Genomic DNA, 13,012 nt, shown 5'->3' on the forward strand with positions numbered 1-13,012 from the left:
TTGTCTGTGTGTGTGTGTGTGTGTGTGTGTGTGTGTGTGTGTGTGTGTATGTGTGTGTGTGTGTGTGTGTGTGTGTGTGTGTGTGTGTCTGTTTGTGTGTGTGCGCGCGTGTGTACGTGGGTGCACATTTGTGTGCGTTTGTATGTGTGAGTGTAGTGTTCATTAACATTTATTTACAGAAATAGAGTGAAATCTCATTTCCCAAAAGAACAGTACCGTGTCATTTCAGTTCAATATATATGGCAAAGGAGAGTTCAAATCTTCACACACCTAGTGCCAGGGACGTCACTAGGATTTAGAGGCTGGGGGGGCTTTGCCCCCCCAAAGTGCATGAAATTTTTTCATCACATCTTTAAAGTGTTTTTTTAATTCATCATTTATTACAGTAGAGAGTACAGCAGAGCATCTATCAGGGCCTGTTTTCTGGCTCACTCTCTTTTATTTACTTGCCTTAAGGCCTCCTGCTTCCCTCTCCTGAGTCTTCAGGATGTCCTCCTTTTTAAAAATATAAATAAGCTAAACTAATGTAAGAGTTGGTATGATTTAAGTCTACATACTGGGGTGAGTTCAAGGAGAATAGGTTAGAAAATGTATCCATCAATGCTCTCGGAAACAATTTTAATCCAAATTAAAGACAACTTCTAATATTATTAGTATTTATTTGAACTCATATTCTGGCTTATTATGTTAAGTGCAGGCATGTTACGATTTCCTTGACCAATTTTTTTTTTAAATAGGCCTAACGACGTCCCTGCCTGGTGCTATCAACAAAGCACTTCTGGGAACAACCCAGACTTCCATACATATTCAGAAGGGTTTTCCACCAATACCCCCCCCATGATCCTGAATCAGATTGCTTGGCCTGTATTGCTGCCTGCAGCATTCGAGGCCCGCTCAGCCCAGAATTGGCATGCTCAACCACTTCCTTGTGTCTTCCACAATACAACAGCCAAGTGTAAAGTCGATCGGAAGAACGGTTGTGGAGAAAACAGAAAGACAGACATGAGAGACTACTCTTATTATGGTTAGATGCTATCGCATTGGCTAGCTGCATAGCAAACAATCAATTTAACTTTAAAGTTCTTCCCCCTATTCATCCTCCCTCAGTTAGCCTACTAATAGAGTAAGGGATATAGATATGGATTCTTTTATACGTCATAGCCGGTTTGATTTATTTCAATTTCAATTCAATTTCAATTTTATTTGAAAGGGACCATGTGCAATTAAAACAAACATTTCATGCATTGCACCAGAGTTAGCCTAAGGCTAATTTACATCCATTATTGATTGAATTGATGTCATGATCATGTTTTCCTTTTCAGATCTATATACAGGGTTCAACCAAACACGGCTTATGGATCAGTGATCAGTGAAGTCAGTCCATTCATGTTAAAAAACGACCATGTGTAGGCCTACTATATATTTTATATCTACCTTTTCGTCGCAAAATCACAAAAGTGTTAATACCCATCTACTGATCAATCAAACTCCCATCCATCAATCTGTATTCTGGTTTTAATTTCTGAGAAAGAGTGAATTAATAATGTACGTATTTCTATGAACAAAGCAATGGTTTTGAAATGTGGGCCATATTCCGTAATGATTCTGTTTTTTTTGGGGTACAATTTCAGACCCTTAGATCCAATAATCCAATCTGACTGCTAAACTGTTAGCCTACTGAGGCTAATAACAGCTACAATAAAATTGTGATATGAAAAGTGCCCCTCAATGTAAAACAGTTGACACGAGTCAAGCTGTTGATATAATAGCACACGTATGCTTATTTCATGGTATGTTCAAATTATTGCTGTCGAAAATAAAGAAATGGAATTTATAAAAACAAACCATACCCATCCATATTTGAACTCAATACCGTTGACATTTCCATAGTTTCCTGCTGTTACTACTGTGAACATACACATTTGTACAATGGAATTGTAAACAATACAAAACGTTTCCATATTACTAGCTGAGTTGACAAATAAATGGTTTGGTGTGTAATTCATAAACTCCTAATGGTTATTCTAAATAGCATAAATAAATATATACAGTTCAAACATTGAAACTTCATTCTTATGTACATCTTTGCTTTGTGAGATAATACACCTCTGAGGGATATTTAAAATCTTTTTTCTCATGCAAATTTGCAAGACTAAAATTCTGGATGCTGGCTTTTATCAGGGTTGGGGAGTGAAATTAATAAAATATAATCATCTCCTCAGAAAGACTTTAGATTTTGGCAATCCCAAGCAGGTTGTTTGACTTCTTTTAATGTTAAAACTAAAATATGCTTTTTAGTTTAAAGGACTTAAGTGACTCCATGAATTGAATTTTAACTGAATAACTGCAGATTTCTTCTTTTTCTTTCCATGCACACAAATATCCCAAAATCCTTCATCCAGTCCCTAATGGAGTTCCTTTTGTTGTTGTGGCCGGCCATTGTTCACCTAACGCTGGTTCTTCTGCCGATCCAAGAACTTCTGTCTTCTGTCCGGAGGGATTTCATCCAAGTTGATACCATGGTTACTCGCCCTGTAAAGACAAGAGTCCATATTTACACACGGTCACGCAAGTCGTATGCCCGGAGGCTAACAGCAACAGGGCATGGGTTAGGATGGTCGAGAGTGTCCCACTCTCAGCCAGAAGGCTCTGGGTTCAAACCCAGATGCCCACGTTCTACTGGTATACCAAGTTCAGGGGTTGGCAACCTCACTATCAAAAGGGCCCCTTCTGTTCCCACCCACCATATAAAACGTATCTGGAACCACAAAACGTATTCGACCACTAAAATGAAGATAGCACAGCATCTAACGTTTTATATATAGTTATCCTACATATAAAATAACCAATAGCCTTTCGTTTTTTGCATTTATGAAATGTATGGTGGGGGATGTGACTTTTACTTTAGCATGCAAAATATTAAAACACTTTATTTTTAGTTGTTCCCTTTGGGTTAAAAAATCGAAGTAGTTTTTATTATTTATTATTAAAAGAATCAGAGCTACATGGAGCCACTGCAAAGGAATGGAAGAGCCGCATTCGGGGCCAGAGCCGCAGGTTGATGACCCCTGACCTAGCCCCTTAAATTCTCCTTAAGGAAAACTATTTCTCTCCGATAAGTAGCTTTGGTTGACAGTGTCCGCTGTGTTCTCTTACCCTGGCGTGAGGTCCGGTGGCACCGGCAGGGGCTTGGTGAAGTCGTTCTTGCCTACCAGCCAGTAGGTGTTCTCTACTCCTTTACCCTGAAAACAAACACATTTAGAGGTGAAATGAATACCATGGTAAAAGCGGCTGGCTTTGAGGAATGTCTGTATGTGTTGGTGAGGGTCTCACCTTCAGCTCTGTCATGCCTCTTGTGTCGATCTTGTAGCCTTCATTCAACTGTTTCAGGACGTCAACTGTGCTTTGGTTGACGTGGATTCGGTAAGCTATGTGGGGAAGAGAAGAATTTTGGAAATGTCTCTTAAACTGGTTCATAACAGGCTGTGAATATATTTTAGACCACTTGGTTGCAGTAGAGCAATTCACTTTTCTTAAACTTTCCCAACTATTTCCTCCTGTCTTTATTATTGAACCGAATATAAATTGATTCATGCATACACAGGGAAATGAAGAAAACCACCAAAAAAATAAAAGTCAAGCATATAACTACTTTTATGTTCACAATCGGTCCAATGCAAATTACATATCAATTCAAATGCTATTAACCTTGGATTTTCAACAAATAAATATGATTAACGGCTGACACAGTGCATGGTTCTTACGTGACATTGATGCCATCTTCTAGCATCGAGAGAGTACCGAGGGCAAGCCAGCAAATAAAGGGTATTTAAATTAACGCTCAAACTCAGCCACTAATTCCACTGATTGACTTAAGGGATTATTAAGGGCCGCCCGCCCTAAACCCTCTTTAGCCCGGAGCTGTGTGGACACACTGCAACACCTCCTTCCTCCCCCTTACACCAGTATTTAAACAGGAAGAGGAAATGCTGGATGAGCTCTTTACTCACGCAACCCTGTGGACTCCATCCGGGAAGCTGTGTTCACGGTGTCTCCGAAGAGACAGTAGCGTGGCATGGTGAGGCCTACGACACCAGCGACCACTGGGCCTGGGGACACACACACACACACACACACACACACACACAGGAATGGAGGACCACTGTCATTGTTGTATCACTTGCGAACCATAACATATCTTAAATGTGGGGTAAAGACATACATGAGTTGGGTATCCATGTTCAAGCCTCCCTTGGTGTCATTAAGTTAAATGCCATCTGTGATGTTAGTCATTATTTTACCTATATATATATATATATATATATATATATATGTATCATTTATCCATTTGACTTTACCACTATGCCCATAGGAGCAGCCTTTATAATTCAATAGATCTAGGCAGTTCTAAGACACTGTCTTCGGTGTGTAATTGGATGACAGTGTGCCTAAGTGGATAGCGTTTCACTGTTCCAGGAATGCGCTCCAGACGGGAGGATTAGGTAAAAATAACACTTTGTCTTGAGCTGGCCCCGGTGGCCTGCTCCTTAGGAGTCCAATAGGAGTCATGTCACCGCGGCACAATGTTAAACGCAGAGATGTTCATTTCAAGATTAAGACATAAAGATAAGATGAATTAAGATTTAACGTGCGCAAAACACACACACACACACACACACATTCACACACAAACTCCCACTCATGCATGCACGTGTACCCTATGGCGCAATGACAGGAGTACACACAGAGGTCTAGAAGCGGCCTACCGGAGTGCAGGCCAATACGGATTTTGACTTTGACGTCGGGCATGTGCCTCATTTTGAAGGTGCCGATGCAGTGCAGGATGTCCAGACACATGTTGGACATCTCGCCCGCGTGCCGATTCCCGTTCCGGTTTGGGACTCCTGATGCCACCATGTAGGCATCACCGATGGTCTCCACCTAGTCAACATGCAGAGAAAATATAGGAATGAATACACTGGTTCCCATAAGCCCTCTGAGTGACCCTGTGCCTAATCCTTCACAAGATCCATTTAAAAACCTCATGGAGATATATATTATTGCGTACAGGTTTCCACATCATGAAGTACTTAAAAATAATAAGAAATAAATAATACATGTTTCATAAATGTTATTTTCTACATACATATTAATGCAGTGAAGTATTACTATTCATTCACATGGAATAAAAGTGAATGACAGTTTTGAGGTTAAATTGATATTCCCAGTGAGCTGGTTGCAGATCAAGGTTTTCAAACAAGGCATCAGCCAAAAAAAGGGCAACATATGTCCAACTCCAATCACCATGGGGCTGCAGCAGCAGGCTGGAATTTCATTCTGAATTCAGAATGTAAAGACATTTCCAAATTTCAATTCAGAACCTGCAGCTAAAATGTTCGGTTGATGCACCACGTGCGTTCCGGGCGAGGCACGCGCACGCTACCTTGTACACGTCGTGACGACCAATGATGGCGTCGAAGAGCGTGTAGAGGTCGTTGAGCAGATCCACCACCTCTATGGGGTCGCTCAGAGCCGAGATGGTGGTGAAGCCCACAATGTCGCTGAAGTAGAGGGTCACCTCGGCAAAGTGCTCTGGCTTCACCGGCTTGCCTGTCTTCAGGGCCTGAGCCACAGATCTGGGGAGGAGCAGGGGAGGAGAGAGCCCCAGCGGTTGCTTCAAACATGATGTAGAATAATCATGCATGCAGTCATGGAGACTCAAAGCAAACACATGGGAGGATTGGGAGCTCTTTACTGTATGGGGAACTCGGGTGCAAGACTCGCAGGGTAATCTTGCATGGCAGACTTCCACCTACGACCTCACCAAAGTCTAGTATATCCGGCTGTTAGGCAGATGATTAAAGAAAATGCAATGGGTCTTGCAAGACCCGAGGGCCTGTCAAACATGGAGGCGTGGTTACTCCTGATGGATGCCTACCTGGGCAACATCTGGGCCACGAGGTTATCAGTCTTCTGTCGCTCCACCTCCAGCTCCTCGGTCCTCTCTCTGATCAGGTCCTCCAGGTTGGAGGAGTACTGCTCCAGCATGCGCAGCATTGAGTCAATGATGTTGGTCTTCTTCCCCTTGGTGATGCTTTTGAACTGGGTCGGAAACCAGGGGGTCGGTTACACACAGGAAATATGGACCGAGTTTATTTTGTATTCAGCGTATCAAAAAATGGGGAACATTGTTGTTTGTTGTAAACAATCGACTTTTTTGTATTGTAAAGTATCTACTGTTGTGTTTTGTGAAGGATCTGCCATTCTTCATTGTGAAGTATCTGCCGTTGTGTATTGTAAAGTATCTACTGTTGTGTTTTGTAAACTTTCTGCCGTTCTTCATTGTAAAGTATCTACTGTTGTGTATTGTAAAGTGTCTACTATTGTGTGTTGTTACAATATCTACTGTTGTGCTAATTACAGTATCTGTTGTTAAGAACAGTACAGTTTATAAGTGTGTTATGGTTCAGCCTCCATCGTTACATATTGTACAGTATCTACAATACAGCGGTGTAGCGATGTGATCAGTATAGGGGTAGTGGATAATGGTGTACTGTGTTCCGTCTAGGACAAGGGAACTGCTTCCTAAGTGAGTGGTGTAAAAAATGATGGCCTGCAACGCGACGCAAATTGGCTTCAGTTCTCCCGACGTCCGCGCGAGTCCTCTCGGGCCCCTTGGATGTACCTGCTTCAGGATCTCCTCGAAGGTGGGCCTCTTGTCGGCCTCCTCGCTCCAGGCCTGTTTCATCACCTGGAGGACCTCGATGGGGGCCTCGTCCACCGACACCTCGGGCCGACACAGGGGCGGGGGCGACTTCACCTTACTGATGATCTCTGACCCGGAGGACGAAGGAAGCCCACGCGGGCACAGACAAGACACATGCACGCACACACACAAGCAGGGGCACGTAGGCATACGCACAGACACAAACACACACACACACGCACACATACGATGAGGGTGACGTTTTATAGCGAGACTAGCTATATTACAAAAGTATATTAAAACACTTGCCATCCATTTATAGGATTGTTTTGAAATAATAGCTTAATGAGAATTGCATACAAAAAATATGTCAAATAGGTTAATACAATGCATTAAATATGATAACAGTCTCATATATTGAAGGAGCATATTTACTTAAGAAAAAACTTTACTTATAAAAGTGTGATTTTGATAAACAAGTTCAACCTTAGATTTGTATCTGGTGGAGAAAGAGGGGAGTACGAGGAAGATAAGCTCACTCCTTTCACAGACTGTCATCCATATTTAGATGTGAAGACAATAATGAGAGCTGTGCGTCTATGATTTCTGACAACCTATTGAAAATACATCTAGCCAAGTACAGCTGAATGCTTGCTTGCTGTGGTGTGATAGACTTCCAACCCAAAGGTTAGGTTTTCAAACCCTGATATCTGCAGTCCACATGTAGGCCCACTAAACCTAACCCAAACCCTAAGATGTCTAACTGCGACTTGCTCCCAAATATCATAACCCATAATATCCCAAAAATAATGTTACACCACCGTAAAAAAAACAAATAAAAAACAATTAAACAACACCCACTTTTCCCTTCTGTGATCCATACAGTATCTTATCTGAGGTTATATGATGTGTATTTGGCAGCAACAGTAAGGCTGTATGCTGTTGTTCTCTCTTTGTGTGTATGGTCAAATAAAGATCCCATTGGACCAGTGATGCTGCTCCGGCTGGGGGCTCACCTGTGACCGGCATGTCCAGCATGCAGAAGGGGGCGCAGCGCGAGATCACCTCCTGCATGATGATGGAGAAGCTGTACACGTCCCCCCGGAAGGTGCCCTTCTTCTGCTGGTTGGGGTTCCTCAGTATCTCCGGCGCGGTCCACAGAAGATCTGGACGAGGAGAGGGCAATCAAGGCTTGCAAAAAAACACACAACAAAAACAACACAATTTCTGAGGACTTAGTGTGTTTCGATGCATATATGTTCACCGGGACATTGATATAGCTAAGACTTGTTTTTGCATTCATATGCTTTATGGTAGAGAGAGAGAAATAGATGGTATGAGAGAGAGAGGGGAGGACATGCAGCAAAGGACCACGGGCAGGATTCGATCCCCGTCGCCGCGGTCAGGACTGGCTCTTAGTAGTACCCGCTCTACCCGGGGAGCCAATGGGGCGCCCCCGGGTTGATATTGTCGACGGGGTTAAAAACAATGTGAGCTGTACATCATCGGTTGCAATTATGGTCCCACCTAACAACGAGGGCGTGGTCTCAAAATGGTTTGGTCACACTGCACTCAACGATCCTGCCCTCCGCCTATGAGCAAGTAAAGAAAACGCAAGGCTTTGACCTCTGACCTTCAGGCTTCTCTTCCGGCAGCGGGAGATTCTGGCATAGGACGATGTTCTTGAAGTTGTAGTCAGTGACCTTCAGCACGAAGCGGCCGTCCACCACACAGTTACGAGACTTCAGGCCCCCGTGGATGATGTTGCGGTTGTGGAGGTGCCTCATTCCCTGTGTGTGCGTGTGTGTGTGTGTGTGTGTTTGTACAAATTGGTAGAAAAGGGGATGGAAAGCATGTGTGTTAATATTTTTTAGATTAGTCTTTTAATTGCCGATTCTATGTCGAAAGCCTAAAGACCACAATCTACCTGTAGGCATGCCTAACACTGAACAAGCTATCCATCTCCTCTGTGCATCTACAGTCAACACCTTTGATAAAAGGGTCTGCTAAATGGATTTATAACTGGAATAGCAGAGTTTACCATATTGGACCTGAACTAGGGACTAACAACACAATAAAACCACAAAGGTGTGGGAAGCCGGGCTCACCCGGACCAGATCCATCAACAGGGACGACTTGAACATCCAGTCCAGACGCATGTCCTCGTTGTTGAGAAGGTCCTCCAGGCTTCCTCGCGTGCAGTGCTCGGTCACGATGCCGAAGATCCCGGAGTCGCAAAACAGACCCATGTACAGGTTGAGGTTCTCGTGGCGCATGTCTCGCAGCTGTAGATTCGGAAGCAAGTAAGCGTTGATTTGCATAGGACAGCGAAGTGCCAGACCGTCACCAACACTGTACTGTCACAACAGTGTCTAGATTTGTAATTGGTATTATTAGTGGTCTTGCTGTTTTTGCTTGGTACTGCGTTGCTTGAATCCAATGGTGACCAGAGAACACAGGGACTAGTAGTGGTCTGCAGTGGTCACTGACTAAATCATAATTGTCAATCATATGTTTTTAATTGTAATGATAAATTCAGTGTAATCCCATTCTGTGTGCTTACCTTGACGAAAGAAGACTCAGCATTGCTGTTGACACTTGTGGCGGTGGAGTCAGGACACTTCTTCAGCCAAACCCAGTCCCCCTGAGGTGCCGAAAATAGCAACATTTTACAAAGGTGTGGGTGTTTCAGTGTCGGTGTTTGTGGATGTGTGTGTTTTTGTGTTTGTGTGTTTGAGTGTGTGAATGTGGAATATGAAGACAACAATAGCTAAAATCACTTACATAATACTATTGGACATGTTTTTTTGACTTTTAGGAACTCGCTCCACAAATAACAGTTCCATCTTTATCTTCGGGACGGTTCCTCATTAATGGACGGCGGTTAAATGGCGGTTGTGATTTTCAACAACCGTAGGAGGATTTCTATCGGTGGGGGGAGGTCCGCGTTGCTCACCTCAAAGACGGCGACGTTAGAGCTGTCAGGGGTGGACGCCATGTAGCTGCGACCGGATACACACGGGCGCGCCGCCTGTATCTCCAGCTGGCTCTTCATGACGCTATCCTCGTTCAGCTTCTGCTCAGAGGACCAGAGGAGGAGTCAAAGGAGGCGCCGGGGGCAGGAGGGAGTCCTGGGGTTTAACGCACAAGGGGACGGCGGGCCCTTAAGCGCGCCATAAAACAACTGACCCGTTTGCTGAGCTGAGTGTTGATGAACACCAGGTCATCCAAGGTGAGGACCACCTTCCCTGACCCGATACTCCCACTACCGCCGAAGCCACCAAAGCCACCAATGAGGCCATTTCTCCTACAAAGGATCAAACATTTAGGAAATTTCCCAATACCCTACCAGTGATCCATCAATGATAACCAATTACAAAACCCCCAGGCAGGCCATGGCATCAGTCCTGGCAGTGGACATACTTCAGGTAGAAGAAGAGGTAAACCCCTCCTCCGGCCAATGAGATGAACAGAAGGCAGAGGAAGAAGAGGCTGGCTGAATCCAGACCTTTGAATAGGAAACACAAAAACACAGGGAGAGCGGGGATGAAGCCTGTGTCACAGACGTCAACTGCGGCGTTGCTTGAACTATAACCTCCAGGCCCAAAATCGACGCACAGAACACTGAGCGTGAACCGGAATTGGTGATCCGTTAACGAGAGGATCAAAGTTGTCTTTGTGTTCGCTTCGGTCACGCAGATACATTGAAATTGTTTTGGGTCTCGGGATTGAAAGACTGTCATTACCCCGGGTGTTCGGCATTCAGAACACACAGACATTTACCATCTGAACAGGTGTGTATTTCCTACCGCAGCACGGGGACTTACCACCACTGCAGGCGAAGTAGGGGCTGAACCAGCAGCTGGAGTCGCTGTAGGGAGTGCTGCCCGCAAAGTGGATGGACCGGCCCAGGTATTTCAACCCTCCGGTCGTCCCATACGTGTGGGCGGCCTCTAGGATGTGTGTGGAGTACAGGGTGGAGCCGACGCCGCTGTAGTCCAGCACCACGTAGCGCGCCAGCATGCCTTCGCCGTTCTCGCCTCCGTACAAGGGCTGATTGAAGCCGTCAAACTCAAAGCCCCCCTCGGCCCGGGTGAGCATCTCCCCGGTGACCCAGCCGCCCCCCGTCTTGCGGGCCTGCTCTGCGGCCATGGCCGTGTAGTAAAACATGTTGTAGACGGTGCCGAAGAACGGGGAGACCTAGCGAACACACGAAGAAATCGTTCAATAAGAAAAAATCATTCAATCAATACTATTCAATAACAGTACAAGATACTAGTTTCATGTATTGCATTAATATTTGTGCGTGCACGTGCATTGTTTTTATTAGAAGTAGTAGTATCGGTCGATGTTTAAGAAGTCGTTTTTAATGGTATTTGTGGAGGTGGTGGTAGTAGTAGTGAATTAGCTAGTAGTAGAAGTAGTCGTCGTTAAAGTGAAAGAGTCGCAAGAGGTGGAGTAGGAGGAGGACAAGGAGGGGTTTCAGTTGCAGTCATACATTTTTCTTTTTCACCTCCAATAGATTTGCCCGTTGGTTACCTGCTCGGCGGGGATGCTGGAGCGGATCTCAAAGGTGTTCTGCGCCTCCCTGAAGGCGTCGTAGAAGCTGTGCCTCCCTGAGTCCATGGTGATGGTGAGGACCCCATCGTAGGCCTTGCGGAGCTTGGTGTCGTTGCCCAGGACGTAGTGGGGCGTGTCCTGGTAGGGCAGGGAGTACAGCAGCGTGTCGTAGGGGATGAAGACGTAGCCGCGGGCGATCATGCGCATGTCCAGGGCCGTGGTCAGCAGCCTGTGTTGGGCCGCTCCGCCGATCAGCACCGAGTGCATACACATGACCACCACTGCGGAGCGCACCGGAGGGAAAAACAAGATGGACATCAAACAAACTTAATAGGTCTGTCATAGATCATAATCCTACCTGAAATGACTAAAGGGCACCTTGTTCACTGATTAGTGTTAATCAGCCATTATATGCCACTTCCATCATGGGAATGTCCACCCAGATGTAAGATGGAAAGATGGACCTCACGGATCGTACCAACTAGACCATCTATCTATCCGTCCTAAATGCTGGTGGCCACACTCACAGTTGTGCCGTTGCTATCCGGTAGATCGATTTTTTCCACGAGACGGTTGAATCAACACTTTAAATCAAGACCCCCAGCGCGGCGAAGGTTCACGACCGGTACGCACCTCTGACCCGGTCTGCGTCGCGCACCGTCTCCAGGGCGCGCTGGGCTCCGTCCTTGTCCGACTCCATGGTGACCACGGTGCCGACCGGCAGGCCCAGGGCCCTGAGGGACGAGGCCAGCTCCTGCCCCGTGGCCTCCCACAGGTCCCCGTCCTCCGAGACGATGGCCACGTGCGCCCAGTGGAAGTAGCGCAGCACGGAGAAGAGCACGCGGGAGGACAGCGGCAGCGGCCGCAGGAAGGTGGAGTGCATCCCGCCCTCCTCCATGTTGGGCTTCAGGCAGCCCCAGGAGAGGAGGCCCAGGTCCCACTGCTTGGCCAGCAGCGCCGCCGAGGTGCAGTACCCGGGGTTGGCCGGGCCCAGGAACGCCGAGCCGTAGCCGTCCAGCTCGGCGAAGCGGGCGAGGCCCCGGGAGGACTTACAGTCCTCGTTGATGAGGGTGTAGTCGTACCAGTAGCCCTTGTTCAGGTAGGGGTTCTTGTTGATGCGGCTGGAGGCCAGACGGGCGGCCAGGTCCGGGAGGGCTTTGGAGTAGAGAGGGTCGCAAGTCCACGGCCCAACGATGGCCACCTTGAAGGTGGTGGCCCAGGACTCACAAGGGAGACAAATTGCCATCAGAAGGGCCACGAGGATCCAGTGGCCCCTCCCGTGCTTGGGGCGTATCAAAGGGGGTGATGGCAAATGTGGTTTGAGTGACGATTGTGATGTTAAGGAGGATGTACATGTGGATGATGATGGAGATAATGAAGACAATGACATGGATGATAACGATGACAATATTGATCTGCTTGGACAATGGCCACAATTGTTATTGGAATCCAAAACGGTCCTGGTGTGTCTTTTGCGCTTGGTGGTGAGGAGCCATCGTGGGTGATAGGACAGGTTGTGCAAGAAACGAGGGTCTTTGTGGCTTGCCATTCTGCCTGTTGAATGTCGCCAAGGACTCAGCCGCAGAGGACGGACTCTTTATGGGGAATAGTGTTGAGGGCGTCTGTGTTCGTAGATCAAATTTTCTTCCTGGGGTTCCAGCACGCCTCTAGCCCAAAGCAGGCCAGTTGGTCACGAGCCTCCAAGCCATCACTGGGAAAGCGGCATAGCCACACAGAATAGAAAAC

General features: G+C 46.3%; 1 protein-coding gene across 1 annotated transcript; it reads right to left on the bottom strand.

Moving 5' to 3' along the window:
- Positions 1-2,447: 2,447 nt before the first annotated feature.
- On the bottom strand, positions 2,448-12,815 carry gucy2d (guanylate cyclase 2D, retinal; the record flags this gene model as incomplete). The annotated part of the gene is made up of 18 exons (XM_079738168.1): positions 2,448-2,532; positions 3,157-3,242; positions 3,334-3,428; positions 4,011-4,109; positions 4,767-4,941; positions 5,444-5,636; positions 5,939-6,102; positions 6,686-6,834; positions 7,723-7,872; positions 8,340-8,496; positions 8,815-8,991; positions 9,270-9,350; positions 9,663-9,782; positions 9,896-10,013; positions 10,130-10,214; positions 10,534-10,906; positions 11,246-11,547; positions 11,900-12,815. 18 exons carry the CDS (start codon positions 12,813-12,815, stop codon positions 2,448-2,450), a joined length of 3,525 nt encoding a protein of 1,174 aa, XP_079594294.1.
- Between the last annotated feature and the right edge of the window lie 197 nt (positions 12,816-13,012).

The sequence above is a fragment of the Pollachius pollachius genome (genome assembly GCF_949987615.1).
Source record: "Pollachius pollachius genome assembly, chromosome: 6".
NCBI classification, from domain to species: domain Eukaryota; kingdom Metazoa; phylum Chordata; class Actinopteri; order Gadiformes; family Gadidae; genus Pollachius; species Pollachius pollachius.